This window comes from Oncorhynchus kisutch, linkage group LG18, assembly GCF_002021735.2.
Source record: "Oncorhynchus kisutch isolate 150728-3 linkage group LG18, Okis_V2, whole genome shotgun sequence".
Taxonomy (NCBI): Eukaryota; Metazoa; Chordata; class Actinopteri; order Salmoniformes; family Salmonidae; genus Oncorhynchus; species Oncorhynchus kisutch.
The window spans coordinates 51,511,401-51,525,390 of NC_034191.2; the positions used below are offsets into that span (position 1 = coordinate 51,511,401).

The 13,990-nt window shown below is 42.0% G+C and overlaps 1 protein-coding gene across 3 annotated transcripts in view; it reads right to left on the minus strand.

Annotated features, from left to right (window-relative positions):
* Positions 1-10,587: 10,587 nt before the first annotated feature.
* The window catches only part of LOC109908763 (limb region 1 protein homolog), a 68,995-nt gene continuing 65,592 nt past the window's right edge, over positions 10,588-13,990 (minus strand). For all 3 annotated transcript variants that reach the window (XM_020507442.2, XM_020507445.2, XM_031796266.1), the window contains one exon: positions 10,588-13,829. In XM_020507442.2, coding sequence (XP_020363031.1) covers positions 13,744-13,829 — 86 coding nt within the window. In that variant the 3' untranslated portion in view covers positions 10,588-13,743. The remainder of the gene's footprint in view (positions 13,830-13,990) is intronic.

The window sequence follows — 13,990 nt, forward strand, 5'->3', positions numbered from 1 at the left end:
AGACTGCCTCACAAAGCACAGTTGCCATACATGCCTGTGTAAATATTAGTTTGACTGGAGGGAACATTTTTAATTAGAGCCTGGTAAGTGACAAAAGTGAATCTTTGTTGACTTGTTGATGTGTTTGACAAAAACATGTTAAATGGGTTTGTTATTAGTGAAACAGTGCAAATATTTGAAATTGTCTTATTTCCTGTATTCTAAAATGCTTCATACAATATAAATTATTGCAGATTATGCTTTCAGCTATTTAACACTGTACTAACACCAAATACAGACCATACCATGTATATATAGATATAGACTGAGCACTGCAGTGAGCCCTTTCACTGGTGATATAGTATGTTGGTCAGGCCAAAAACAATGGGAAATCAATATGGCTCCCCTGCCCTCTAGAGCTCGGAGTACACTGGTTTGTGTGTCCCAAGCCCCTTAGCTGGAGCTACTGACTCCTCAATCTCCTTGTGAGAGCAGACGACAAAAGAGTCTGTGGCAGGTGGAGCAGAGGAGAGGAGACTGCAGTCCCAGGTCCCAGCAGGGGCTCGCTGACTCCCACTGCCCCCTGAGAAATAGCACACGCACTCACACACACGTACACACACACACACACACACACACACACACACACACACACACACACACACACACACACACACACACACACACACACACACACACACACACACATCTCTCACAGGGCTCACCAGAAACACTTAGAGAGATGTGAAAAACTATACATATGCTCCAGCATCCCCAGGAGACTCTACATGCCACAATTATTTCAAAAGTCATTCAATCGGTAAAATGCAGAGGGTATTTCAGTTGGATAAGACCAAACAAACAAACAAACCAAAAATCTAATCTAATTATAAGGCTGAAGATGATGAATTTAAATATAACTATATATATATATATATATATATACACACGTGTGTTTATAATTTATAATTGTGTGTATAATATTCAACAATCAGCACTAATGATATTCATATTGTGTCTAGGTTTGGACGTCCAGTTCCCATGTGTTTCACAGAGCCAGTATGCCGGAATTTGAGAGGTTTTCAGGTAGGACGTTCTGTCCTCTTTACAGGAAGGAGCAGTATGAGACCAGAAATTCACGATGGAGCTCGCCTCTTCAAAGAGAGGTGTGCCATCAGGTTAACTTCTCCAGAGATTGGACTGCATGTTTCCCTCTATTTACTGGGTTGTTCCACCAATTTGGTGCCCTTTCTTAAGTGTAACTTAATAAAACATTTTTTAAAAGTTTAATTTCACCAGATTTTACCATTGTGCCATAAAGATCACATGTTCAAATTCATTAAAAACACATTTTCCCATCTCAAGAGGTTAAATAAAAAATATACTATAATAGGTGCCTATTAAGTGTCAAATAAAGTAATTGTTGGGTTGACCTTAACAGGGTTGAAGGTTTTTGTCAAATATTACCTGGGGATTTTAACAAAGCAAATTTGAGAACAATGCTACCTAAATTCTATCAGCATATTGACTGTAGCACTGGCACTGGTAAAACACTGGATCACTGCTACTCTAACTTCCACAATGTATACAAGGCCCTCCCCTGCCCTCCTTTTGGCAAATCTGACCATGACTCCATTTTGCTCCTCCTTCCTATAGGTAGAAACTCAAACAGGATGTACCCGTGCTAAGGACTATTCAACGCTGGTCTGACCAATCGGAATCCACGCTTCAAGATTGTTTTTGACGCGGACTTGGACATGTTCTGACTAGCCTCAGAGAATAATATTGACGTATACTCTGATTCGGTGAATGAGTTTATAAGGAAGTGTATAAGAGATGTTGTACCTACTGTGACTATTAGAACCTACCCTAACCAGAAACAGTGGATAGATGGATGCATTCGTGCAAAACTGAAAGCACGAACCACCGCATTTAACTATGGAAAGGTGACTGGGAATATGGTTGAATACAAGAGTGTGCAAAGGCAAAGGGTGGCTACTTTGAAGAATCTAAAAGATTATGTGTATTTTGATTTGTTTAACACTTTTTTGGTTACTACATGATTCCATATGTGTTAGTTCATAGTTTTGATGTCTTCTAAATGATTGGATGTCTTCTAAAATGTAGAAAATAGTAAAAATAAAGAAAAACCCTTGAATGAGTAGATGAGTAGACTTTTGACTGGTACTGTGTATTAAAAAGCAGATTTATTGAGTTCTCCATGAGGTCTTTATTAAAGGGCACTTCATTTATTATATCAGGCTTTTAGAATGCAATACTGGTGCACAATGTCAACTTACAATATCAAAGTTACACAAAAGGCACTCATTTCGTTGAACGACCCTACTATATCCTGAACAATGCCAATGACGGCTCAAAACACTTATCTGGTGAGTCTGTCAACTGGTGACCACCAGGTCACATTGCTGAGGCTTTTCCCTACTCCTATAAGTATGTGTCGCAAATGGCACCCTATTCCCTATGTAGTGCACTGCTTTTGATCAGAGCTCTATGGGTCCTGGTCAAAAGTAGTGCCCTATAAAGGTAATAGGGTGCCATTTGGGATGCGTCCTAAGTCAGCATTCTTCCTGAAACTCACCCGCCAGACATTCCTCACCTATTTAGCAGTGGTGGACTTTAGGTTGCTGTGATTGATGGACAGACAGCCGATCTGATCACAGGTCAGTGTGGAGTGGACATGGGCCTCAGTGGAGGTGGAGGGCCGAGTAAGGGGGAACTGAACTCTCTAAGCAGCTCCAGAGGGCCTTTGATGCCGTGTGAATCATACACTGTTTGTAAACTAATTATGGAGAGTGTGTGTTTTGGTCAAACAGTCTGGACATTCCAGGGTCAATACAAAAGCAAGTGTTTGTCTGTGTGTTTTGCCCCCAATGCACATCGGGGGCAGGTTCCCTGGTTGTCATCTGCATTGGCTTTTTTCACTGTCTCACTTTAAGAAGGAAAATATTCCATTGGATTTCACTTTGATCTGAGGAAAGAATACACATTCTAAAGGGTTAGTCCTTTCAGCTTTGGCTGGCTGGTTGCGGGATCTAGCAACTGGAAGGGGGCCTACCGACATTAAGGCCACTCTGCCTTCTCTAGTCTGTGGCTCCCTGGAAAAGGGAAGATTGCCACCTAGTGAGACTGAAATCTCCCCCTCCATTTTACTTACTTACCTCTGACTGGAGTGCAGCTTTGCAGAGGTTTGCAGAGGTTTGCAGAGACAAGGCCTGAATAGAAAACACTGACCACAGCTACTTTTGAGCTTTTCACTACATTTGGTTCTACCTTTACCGGTCGGCACAGTTGTTCACTAGCTATGCCATTTCTCCATCAAACAGACAAGTTAAAACTTGAGTAGCACATATACTGAGGTAAAAAATAATTTGTTCTTAATTAACTGACTTGCCTAGTTAAATAAAGGTAAAAAAAATATATATAATAAAAATAAAATAAAATAGGGCTCTGGTCAAAAGTAGTACACTTAAATAGGGAATAGGGTGCCTCTGTGGGATGTAGGATGTCCTACTCTATCCTAGAATCCTCTAGGAGCCGCCAATCACTTCTCTCTCTAGGGCTCTATGTAATCAATCAGCGTGCCTCTATGGATTCGGAGAGACCCGTTGATTACGCCCAACTTGTAATGCACTCGGAGAGGTCCATCACCTATAAACCCTGCCTTAGAATGTCACTTAAACACCGAGCAGACATTATATTGGTCTCATTAACTCTGTTGGAACTCATTAGCCCCGTCCAGGGTCCCATCCTGGTGCCAGTGACGGCCACGTCAAGGATGGAGATTGGTGGCTCCTAGAAGATTCTGAGATAGAGTAGGGCATCCTCCATCACACAGAGACAGGTTGAGTCCCAAATGGCACCCTATTCCCTATTTAGTGCACTACTTTTGACCAGAGCCCTATAGGCCCAGTTGCTCCAAGGCAGCAAAGCCGTTAAGACGTTCTACCAGTTTTCACATTCTTATCAGCCGACTGCGATGACCAGCTTTCCATTTGTAAATTTTTGACGTCCGACCCTAAGTCAACACATTAAGGAGGATAACTGGTGACATCAAAAATGGATTGCAGTGAGATAACGCGGCACCCTCTAGCCCCTTTCTCCCCCCCCCCCCCATCCCTTTTCCTGTCCTCTGTGGTGAGACAAGGCTAAGTTCACCAGGGTCCATGTTTTTTGGACTCGCTGTAGAAAAGTCAGCTCATAAAACCTCATCTGAATGGTTAACAGTTGTTTATCTCGTACTAAAAGCCCAGCAATAAAGCACTTGTGATGTCACTGTGACATGAGCGAGCTCGGTGGGGCAGCCTGAGGGATGGCTTGTGTGTGTTCGCACGCGCGTGTGTGTCCGTTTCCCAACACCAGCTATCCTATTACTGGTTTCCATAAATGTTCCATGTAAGTCTGAGACGTGCCGGTGTCAATCTGGCCTGTTTAGCAACTTGACTTTGTCAGCAGGCTTCATGCATTACAATATAGCAGCAATTAAATCTGAGATAAAAACAGAACTCTATTTGGTGTCCAATTGAAGGACGCCCCTTGGTACAACTAAATGGTTTCCAATTAGTTGCAGGAGTTGAATGACAGCTTTGTCCAATACCGCCACACAGATGTGGAGGCTTTCCTGAAGGATATCGACGAGTTGTGTCATCGAGCTGAAGAGTGTTCCATCAGTTTAAGGGAGAGCACATCTCAGAGCCGTAGATGGATGATTAGAGGAAAATACAGGATAAGATTAGGGCCCTGAATGTGGAAAAGTGTTGCAAAATTCCTGGAACATTCCCAAAATTCCCAGGTTTTTCGGGAAAATCTCCAAGCGGGATTTCTGGAAAACCTGGGAATCTTAGGAAAGTTACAGGAATTGTGCAAACCCTACTGTGGGAAAACTCACCATACAAATACCATAGTGCACCATCAAAGAGAATCTCATAAAGTTCTAAACCTGGTCTAATTCTCCCTGTAGCCATGCCATTCATTCAACATGCTAACGCTTGTCCAGGAGAGGCAGCTGCTACAAAGTCAAATCTCGCATTCATCCCCCCGTCTGTACCATCTGCAATGTGGTTCGAATTGGAAAGAGATCCAGACTTGCTCTTCCATAGGCTCTGTTGTATATGGGTATTTTTAATGCCAGCCAATGTAGTTTCCCACAATCCCACAGGAGGTGAAAAAGGGTATGTTTCTTTATCTTGTGTTAAAAGGTTGGGCGCAGGGCAACAGGTGTTGCTCAACCTTGACTCGTACAGAGAGAATCAAACGGTGAACTCGGGGTGTTAATCGCACACAGTGCACCTTCCTCATGAAGGTAAACACTATAAATGTCGCAAAGCTCATTATCAAGCGCTTAAGCCTCGGGGGTGTTGACCGTTTCTGAATAAAGGAAGCCGTCTCAGAGTTAATCATTGGTGGAGTTGCAGCAGACACCTGTCCCCCAACGGTATCCCAGAGACACACGGCCAAATAATCAAGCTTGTGTGACGCGCTAAACCAGATAATGTCAACTGAACAGGGGTGTGTAAAGAGGCTTTTGTGAGAGAAGATAACCATTATAAATGTGTGGTAGCAAGGTTGGGGTCAATTCCATTTCAATAGCGGAGGTGCATTAATATGGCGGCCCCCTTGCACTTAACACATAATTCCTAGTTTTGTTAAGTTTGACGTATTGTACATTGCTCTCCGTTACTCTTAATTGAATAACGTGAAAAGTAGCTTGTGCTGATTTATAGGCACATTGAACCATGTAACACAACGTAGTTTAAACAGTCAGTGCAATGACTTGATATCAGCCATTTTTATTCACATTCGCCATTGTCAATTCAGGAAGTAGACTGACATTCTAATTCCCCAAAATGTTCCTAGGCTTTGAGGAAAATGTGAGTTCCCTTCCTCAATCGACATGGAATTGACCCCAACAGTATGTGGTGGTGTGGTAACGTGTTGTGGGAATTTATTGAAGACTTGAAGTCTTATTTTGGAATGCTGGTCCGTCCCTTCAGGTAACAGCCCTGTCTGGCACAGGTCATCCAGAGAGTGACACGGGAGGGTCCCATTTGCCTCACCGCATCCCCAGACTAGGGACAGACGCATGGAGGATAGAACAAAATACTGGTTGGATGTAACTTCAACACGCACACACAGTACCAACCAAAAGTTTGGACAGACCTACTCATTCAAGGGTTTGTCTTTATTTGGAGTATTTTCTACATTGTAGAATAATAGTGAAGACATCAAAACTAGGAAATAACACATATAGAATCATGTAGCAACCAAATCAAAATATATTTTATATTTGGGATTCTTCAAAGTAGTCACCCTTTGCCTTGATGACAGCTTTGCATTCTCGCAAATGACTTCATGACCTGGAATGCATTTCAATTAACAGGTGTGCCTTGTTAACAGTTAATTTGTGTAATTTCTTTCCTTAATGCATTTGAGCCAATCAGTTGTGTTGTGACAAGGTAGGGGTGGTATACAGAAGATAGCCCTTAAACAGCTCAAATAAGCAAAGAGAAACGACAGTCCATCATTACATTAAGGCATGAAGGTCAGTCAATTCAGAACATTTCAAGAACTTCTTCAAGTGCAGTCTTAAAGACCATCATGCACTATAATGAAACTGGCTCTCACGAGGACCACCACAGGAAAGGAAGACCCAGAGTTACCTCTGCTGCAGAGGATCAGTTACCAGCCTCAGAAATAAATGCTTCACAGAGTTTGAGTAACAGACACATCTCAACATCAACTGTTCAGAGGAGGCTGTATGAATCAGGTCTTCACGGTCAAATTGCTGCAAAGAAATCACTTCTAAAGGACACCAATAATAAGAAGAGACTTGCTTGGGCTAATAATCTCTGTGTTTACAAAAAACTGAGTGAGTCTTATAATGCACGCTAGGGCTTTCATCGCCCTGTCTGACCCACCTGTATTGTGGCACATCTAAACATCAACTGTTCAGATGAGACTGTATGAATCAGGCCTTCACCAATAATAATAAGAGATTTGCTTGGGCCAAGAAACACGAGCAATCAACATTAGACCAGTGAAAATATGTCCTATGGTCTGATGAGTCCAAATTTGAGATCTTCGGTTCCAACCGCTGCGTCTTTGTGAGACGCAGAGTAGGTGAACGGAGTATCTCTGCATGTGTGGTTCCCACCATGAAGCAAACTATTACAGACTACAAAGGGAAGCACAGCCGAGAGGTGCCCAGTGACACGAGCCTTTCCAGATGAGCTAAATACTTTTATGCTCGCTTCGAGGCAAATAACACTGAAACATGCATGAGAGCACCAGCTGTTCCGAATGACTGTGTGATCACGCTGTCCACAGCCGATGTGAGTAAGACCTTTAAACTGGTCAACATTCACAAGGCCGCAGGGCCAGACGGATTACCAGAATGTGTACTATGAACATGTGCTGACCAACTGGCAAGTGTCTTGGTTGACATTTTCAATCTCTCCCTGTCTGAGTCTGTAATACCAACATGTTTAAAGCAGACCACCATAGTCCCTGTACCCATGAACATTAAGGTAACCTACCTAAACGACTACTGACCCGTAGCATTCACACCTGTAGCCATAAAGCGCTTTGAAAGGATGGTCATGGCTCACATCACTATTATCCCAGAAACCCTAGACCCACTCCAATTTGCATACCGCCCCAACAGATCAACAGATGATGCCATCTCTATTGCACTCCACACTGCCCTTTCACACCTGAACAAAAGGAACACCTACAGTTGAAGTCGGAAGTTTACATATACTTAAGTTTGAGTCATTCAAACTCGTTTTTCAACCACTCCACAAATTTCTTGTTAACAAACTATAGTTTTGGCAAGTCGGTTAGGACATCTACTTTGTGCATGACACAAGTAATTTTTCCAGCAATTGTTTACAGACAGATTATTTTACTTATAATTCACTGTATCACAATTCCAGTGGGTCAGAAGTTTACATACACTAAGTTGACTGTGCCTGTAAACAGCTCGGAAAATTCCAGAAAATTATGCCATTGCTTTAGAAGCTTCTGATAGGCTAATTGACATCATTTGAGTCAATTGGAGGTGTACCTGTGGATGTATTTCAAGGCCTACCTTCAAACTCAGTGCCTCTTTGCTTGACATCATGGAAAAATGAAAAGAAATCAGCCAAGACCTCAGGAACAAAATTGGAGACCTCCTAAAGTGTGGTTCATCCTTGGGAGCAATTCCCAAACGTCTGAAGGTACCACGTTCATCTGTACAAACAATAGTACGCAAGTATAAACACAATGGGTCCACGCAGCCGTCATACTGCTCAGGAAGGAGACGCGTTCTGTCTCCTAGAGATGAACGTACTTTGGTGCGAAAAGTGCAAATCAATCCCAGAACAACAGCTAAGGACCTTGAGATGCTGGAGGAAAAAGGTACAAAAGTATCTATATCCACAGTAAAACGAGTCCTATATCAACATAACCTGAAAGGCCGCTCAGCAAGGAAGAAGCTACTGCTCCAAAACCGCCATAAAAAAAGCAAGACTACGGTTTGAAACTGCATCGGTATAACTGCAACAGCAGAACTGAAAAAGCGTGTGCAAGCAAGGAGGCCTACAAACCTGAGTCACACCAGCTCTGTCTGGAGGAATGGGCCAAAATTCACCCAAATTATTGTGGGAAGCTTGTAGAAGGCTACCCGAAACGTTTGACCCAAGTTAAACAATTTAAAGGCAATGCTCCCAAATACATATTGAGTGTATGTAAACTTCTGACCCACTGGGAATGTAATGTAAGAAATAAAAGCTGAAATAAATAATTATCTCTACTATTTCATGCCCCAAACAATTGGAAAGGGCATTCCTCGGAGGAAATGACTTTGCCCCTGTCCTCAGCAGTCCAATCCCTGTACCTTTTGCAGAATATCAGTCTGTCCTTGGTGTTTTTCCTGGAGAGAAGTGGCTTCTTTGCTTGCAGATGCACTCACACCTGCCTGCTGCCATTCCTGAGCAAGCTCTATACTGGTGGTGCCCTAGATCCCGCAGCTGAATCAACTTTAGGAGACGGTCCTGGTGCTTGCAGGACTTTCTTGGGCGCCCTGAAGCCTTCTTCACAACAATTGAACCGCTCTCCTTGAAGTTCTTGATGATCCGATAAATGGTTGATTTAGGTGCAATCTTACTGGCAGCAATATCCTTGCCTGTGAAGCCCTTTTTGTGCAAAGCAATGATGACGGCATGTGTTTCCTTGCAGGTAACCATGATTGACAGAGGAAGAACAATAATTCCAAGCACCACCCTCCTTTTGAAGCTTCCAGTCTGTTATTCAAACTCAGTCAGCATGACAGAGTGATCTCTAGCCTGGTCCTCGTCAACACTCACACCTGTGTTAACGAGAGAATCACTGACATGTCAGCTGGTCCTTTTGTGGCAGGGCTGAAATGCAGTGGAAATGTTTTTTGGGGATTCAGTTTATTTGCATGGCAAAGAGGGACTTTGCAATTAGTCTGATCAATCTTCATAACATTCTGGAGTATATGCAAATTGCCATCATACGAACTGAGGAAGCAGACTTTGTGAAAATGTACATTTCTATAATTTATTTATATATCTTTTGGCCACGACTTTACATACTGAGTGCACAAAAAATTAAGAACACCTTCCTTATATTAAGCTGCACCCTCCCTCAGAACAGGCTCAGTTTGTCAGGGCATGGACTCTACCAGGTGTCGAAAACGTTCCACAGGGATGGTGGCACATGTTGACTTCAGTGCTGCCCATAGTTGAGTCAAGTTTTCTGGATGTCCTTTGGGTGGTGGATCATTCTTGATACACATGGGAAAAAGTGAGCTTGAAAAACTAGCTTTGTTGCAGTTTTTGACACAAACTGGTGTGCCTGGCACCTACTACCATACCCCATTCAAAAGGCACTTAAATATTTTGTCTTTCCCATTCACCCTCTGAATAGCACAAATACACAATCGATGTCTCAATTGTCTCAAGACTTAAAAACTCTTCTTTAACCGGTCTTCTCCCCTTCATCTATACTGATTTATTTAACAGGTGACATCAATAAGGGATCATAGCTTTCACCTGTATTCACCTGGTCAGTCATTGAAAGAGCAGGTGGTCTTAATGTTTTGAATACTCAGTGTATATGTAGTGAAGATGTTTCTACATACCTCCAGAATCTAAAATAAAAGCATTTTCACAGAAATCGTATAATTTCTCAAAATGGTTTAGATTGAGCGCTTCCAGCAGGCCTTACATGTTGCGGTTTGTCGACTGTAAAGGACACAAGGAATTAAATGTGCAGTAACACAGGAAGTTATTCCGGTTGTTTTATTAAAATACTTTAAATGCATCATCAAAAGACAAATGCAAGTATCACTTTCAGGCATCCACACCAATAAAGTGAATTTATTACTCAAGTCCCCATTCCTCTGGTGGCTCAAACCCAGAATACTGTGTTACCAGTGTGACTTGCCAGGAGTTCATACAGCCAGATAGTGCCATGGTAACAGAAAGCTTACTTTTGCCAAGTGTGCCCTTACATCTCAAAAAGAAGCCTGTGTACGCCACAAATGTAAATGTGAAATGAAAAAGCAAAACGTCAACATAAACATGATTTTCATTGTTTTATTTGTAAACAAACCAACATCGTAAAACAACAAGACACACACATATATAGCAACTCAGAACAAGGTAAAAAAAAGATATATACATTCACATAAATGGGCAGGAAATTACATGCAGACACAGAAAATAAAACAGACAGACAAAACTACCAGCTACTCCACCGACAGTACAGGCCACCCCTCAACATTTCAAACCCTCTGCGAGTGGAAAAAAAAAACTGCAAGGCAATCAAAAGTGTTCCCTTAGGTTGAAACGGGCCTCGACTGTGTCCTCCACAGAAACGAAATGGAAAAGACAGATTGTAATAGATTGTGATCACTGGTGTACTTCTTCAACCAATAATACATGCAGCATAAACATTGTCTGAAATAGCAATAAAAATATATATTTATTAACGTAATAAAACTGATAGTTGAGGGTGAGAGGAACCAAGGGGGTCACAGTCATCAAGGAAACACAAACCAGACATTATTAGCCACAGTAGTAATGGGTTTTGGTTAGTGGTTTTTTTTTTCAATTCTGGATTTTCACAGTATCATTTATCATCAGCATTACCAAAATCAACCTGAGGTGTGAAATTGGATCACTCATAATCTTGCATTTTAATGAGGGGACAGAACACAGTACAAGGCTTGGCACTGCGAACTCCAGAACCTAAGGTGAGCCTTGTGATAGATAATAGCTACTGCTTTCCTTACTTTTAAATTTCATCCAAACTATTACTGTATAATATACATTCCTTTTTAAAAATAAAACAGTCCCTGTAAAAAACAAGTCTCAAATGCATATTTTAATAAAATACGTTAATCGTATCTCCTGCCATTTGCATCATGACAAGTCACATGACACATTCATTATTGGGGCCCATCACCTTCCCTTTTCACAAGTGCTCAGGTTATCTGGTAATTCATATTTTTGGAAGCCCACTATGGCTATTTGAGTTAAGGGGAGATTATATACTACATTCACCGCAAAGGACAATGAAGAAGTTCAAACTGGTTTGCAATTGAAATCCAGAGACAAGGTGTTCACAGTAAAGTTGTCTTTTTTTTAAAACAAACATACCCACACGTGAGCACACACACAAATAAGGCATAAAAGGTGCTTCTAGTGACAAGTAGCGTCACAGTCCAAAAAGAGCTTCTGTAGACTTATTTACAACAAATACTTGAGGCTTAACGGCAGCCCACTGTTTACATCCAAATAATGCAAGAGAGGTATGAAACATAAATGGTATGTACAAATACAACATTTACCATAGGAAGAAGTTCAACAAAGCTTCATGCCAGGTGAAATAAGATACATTTTAAAATAGCTTAATAGTTATTTGGGGAGATCGAGATCAAGTTAACCAACGCACAACCTTTTTATTCACCCACAGAATCAAACTCTGAAAGCTTCGATCTTTGCTCTTTGGGACCAAAGAAAATACATAATTTTTCTCCATCTCTAGAGTGATCGAAATCGACAGCACCGAAAACAACATTCATTAAATCAAGACAAAATAATTAACTACATCTTTTATGAAATTAAAAAGCACAGTAGGCCGACAGACTACGAGTAAAGGGAAATAAAAAAGAGCACATTGTTACACATTCAGAACTGGCCTGCGACAACCAGAAAGATGGAAGGCTTGGCTAGTCACGGCTACACAGTGCCTCCCCATTCTTTCTGTGTCAATGGAGCTCCGGTGTGGCTCCGGTGTGGTCACTGTGGTGAACGGGTACTAAATGTACCGGCAAAGAAGTGGTAATAAACAGGCACCTGTGAGCAAAGCACAGCAAAGCAACTGGGTATGACGTGTAAAATGGCTAAGAGTGATATGTCAAATGGCTAAGAGGCGGGGCGGCAGGGTAGCCTAGTGGTTAGAGCGTTGGACTAGTAACCGGAAGGTTGCAAGTTCAAACCCCTGAGCTGACAAGGTACAAATCTGTCGTTCTGCCCCTGAACAGGCAGTTAACCCACTGTTCCTAGGCCGTCATTGAAAATAAGAATTTGTTCTTAACTGAATTGCCTAGTTAAATAAAGGTTAAAAGAAATAAGTACGATTTATTTTTCATGCAAGGTGCTTTCAAAGCAAGTCTATCATAGAACGGAGTCATCTTTCACACATTATCTTCTGACATTAACAAATAAAACGTATCCACGTAACAAATCCACGTATTAAACCAGTAGCCATCCATACTTCACACATATAACATACATTACATGACAAACTGAAATAGATGACTGTTGGAGACCACCACAATACAGGTAATCTATTGTGAATGCCCCCACGGCCACATCACATTTACTTTCTAATTCTGAAATGGAATCGTCTTCTCATTATACTTTGGTGAGGCGGCATTTTTTGTCTCTCTCTCTCCAAATAACCCTGAGCTGCATTTTATAACTAACATGTATTTTAAACTGTGTTGGAAATAGAACAGGGTGTAGACGTATGTGTAAAAATGGCCACAAGTCGAAAGGTTACATTGCATCTTCCAAGACAATACGGCATAGTGCAATGGTTAGGTTATGGGGGAGAAAAATAACAGATAAGAAGTGATTAGGCAAGCGCGAAAAACAAGAGGTTAGAATGAGATTGGTTAGAGCAGAGCGCTCCAACCCTGTTCCTGGAGAGCTACCCTTTCGCTCCAACCCCAGTTGTAAATAACCCGATTCAGCTTATCAACCAGCTAATTATTAGAATCAAGTGTGATAGATTAGAGTTGGAGTGAAAACCTACAGGACGGGAGCACTCCACAAAAACGGTTAGAGGGTAGAATGAGATAAGAATAGACAAAGAGAGAGAAGAAAGTTGGTGCTGAGGGAAAAGAAAGTCCCCCAGACATCGGCTATGGCCCATGGTCACAGTCACTGTTGAGGTCAACATCAAGGTCACTGTTGTGAAGACGGCAGTCTGTCAGAGGGCTCAAATCAGTCCCTGTCCTGCATCCATCCATCCACGAGGAAGGAATGTCACGAAGCTAAATTGCAGTTTCTTCTCAGTTCGCAAAGCCCGTCAGACACTGTGGGAGTATACTAAGTCGCTTCCACAGACTCAATCCCTTTCACCTTCTGCTGTGGAGTTCGGTACTATCAAAATCTCCCTTTGGCTGCCGTTAGGTGTGTGTGTGTGTGTGTGTGTCGGTTGTCTCTTTTACAGAGTCTTCTGATGCCCGTTGGCCGAGAGCTTCCCAGACTCCGGGTCTGTGGGGCTGTTTGACAGTTGTAATTTATCCAGACCTGGCCAGGAAGAGATAAGGGGCAGAAATGTAATTAAAATAAACACAGTTAACCTTCAAGACGAGGAATGGGAAAAAATAAACTGCCTCCCACTGCCTCCGTCTGACATTTTCTACATCAGACATCCTGGGTCTGTCACAACAAGCTGAAGAGACGTCCCC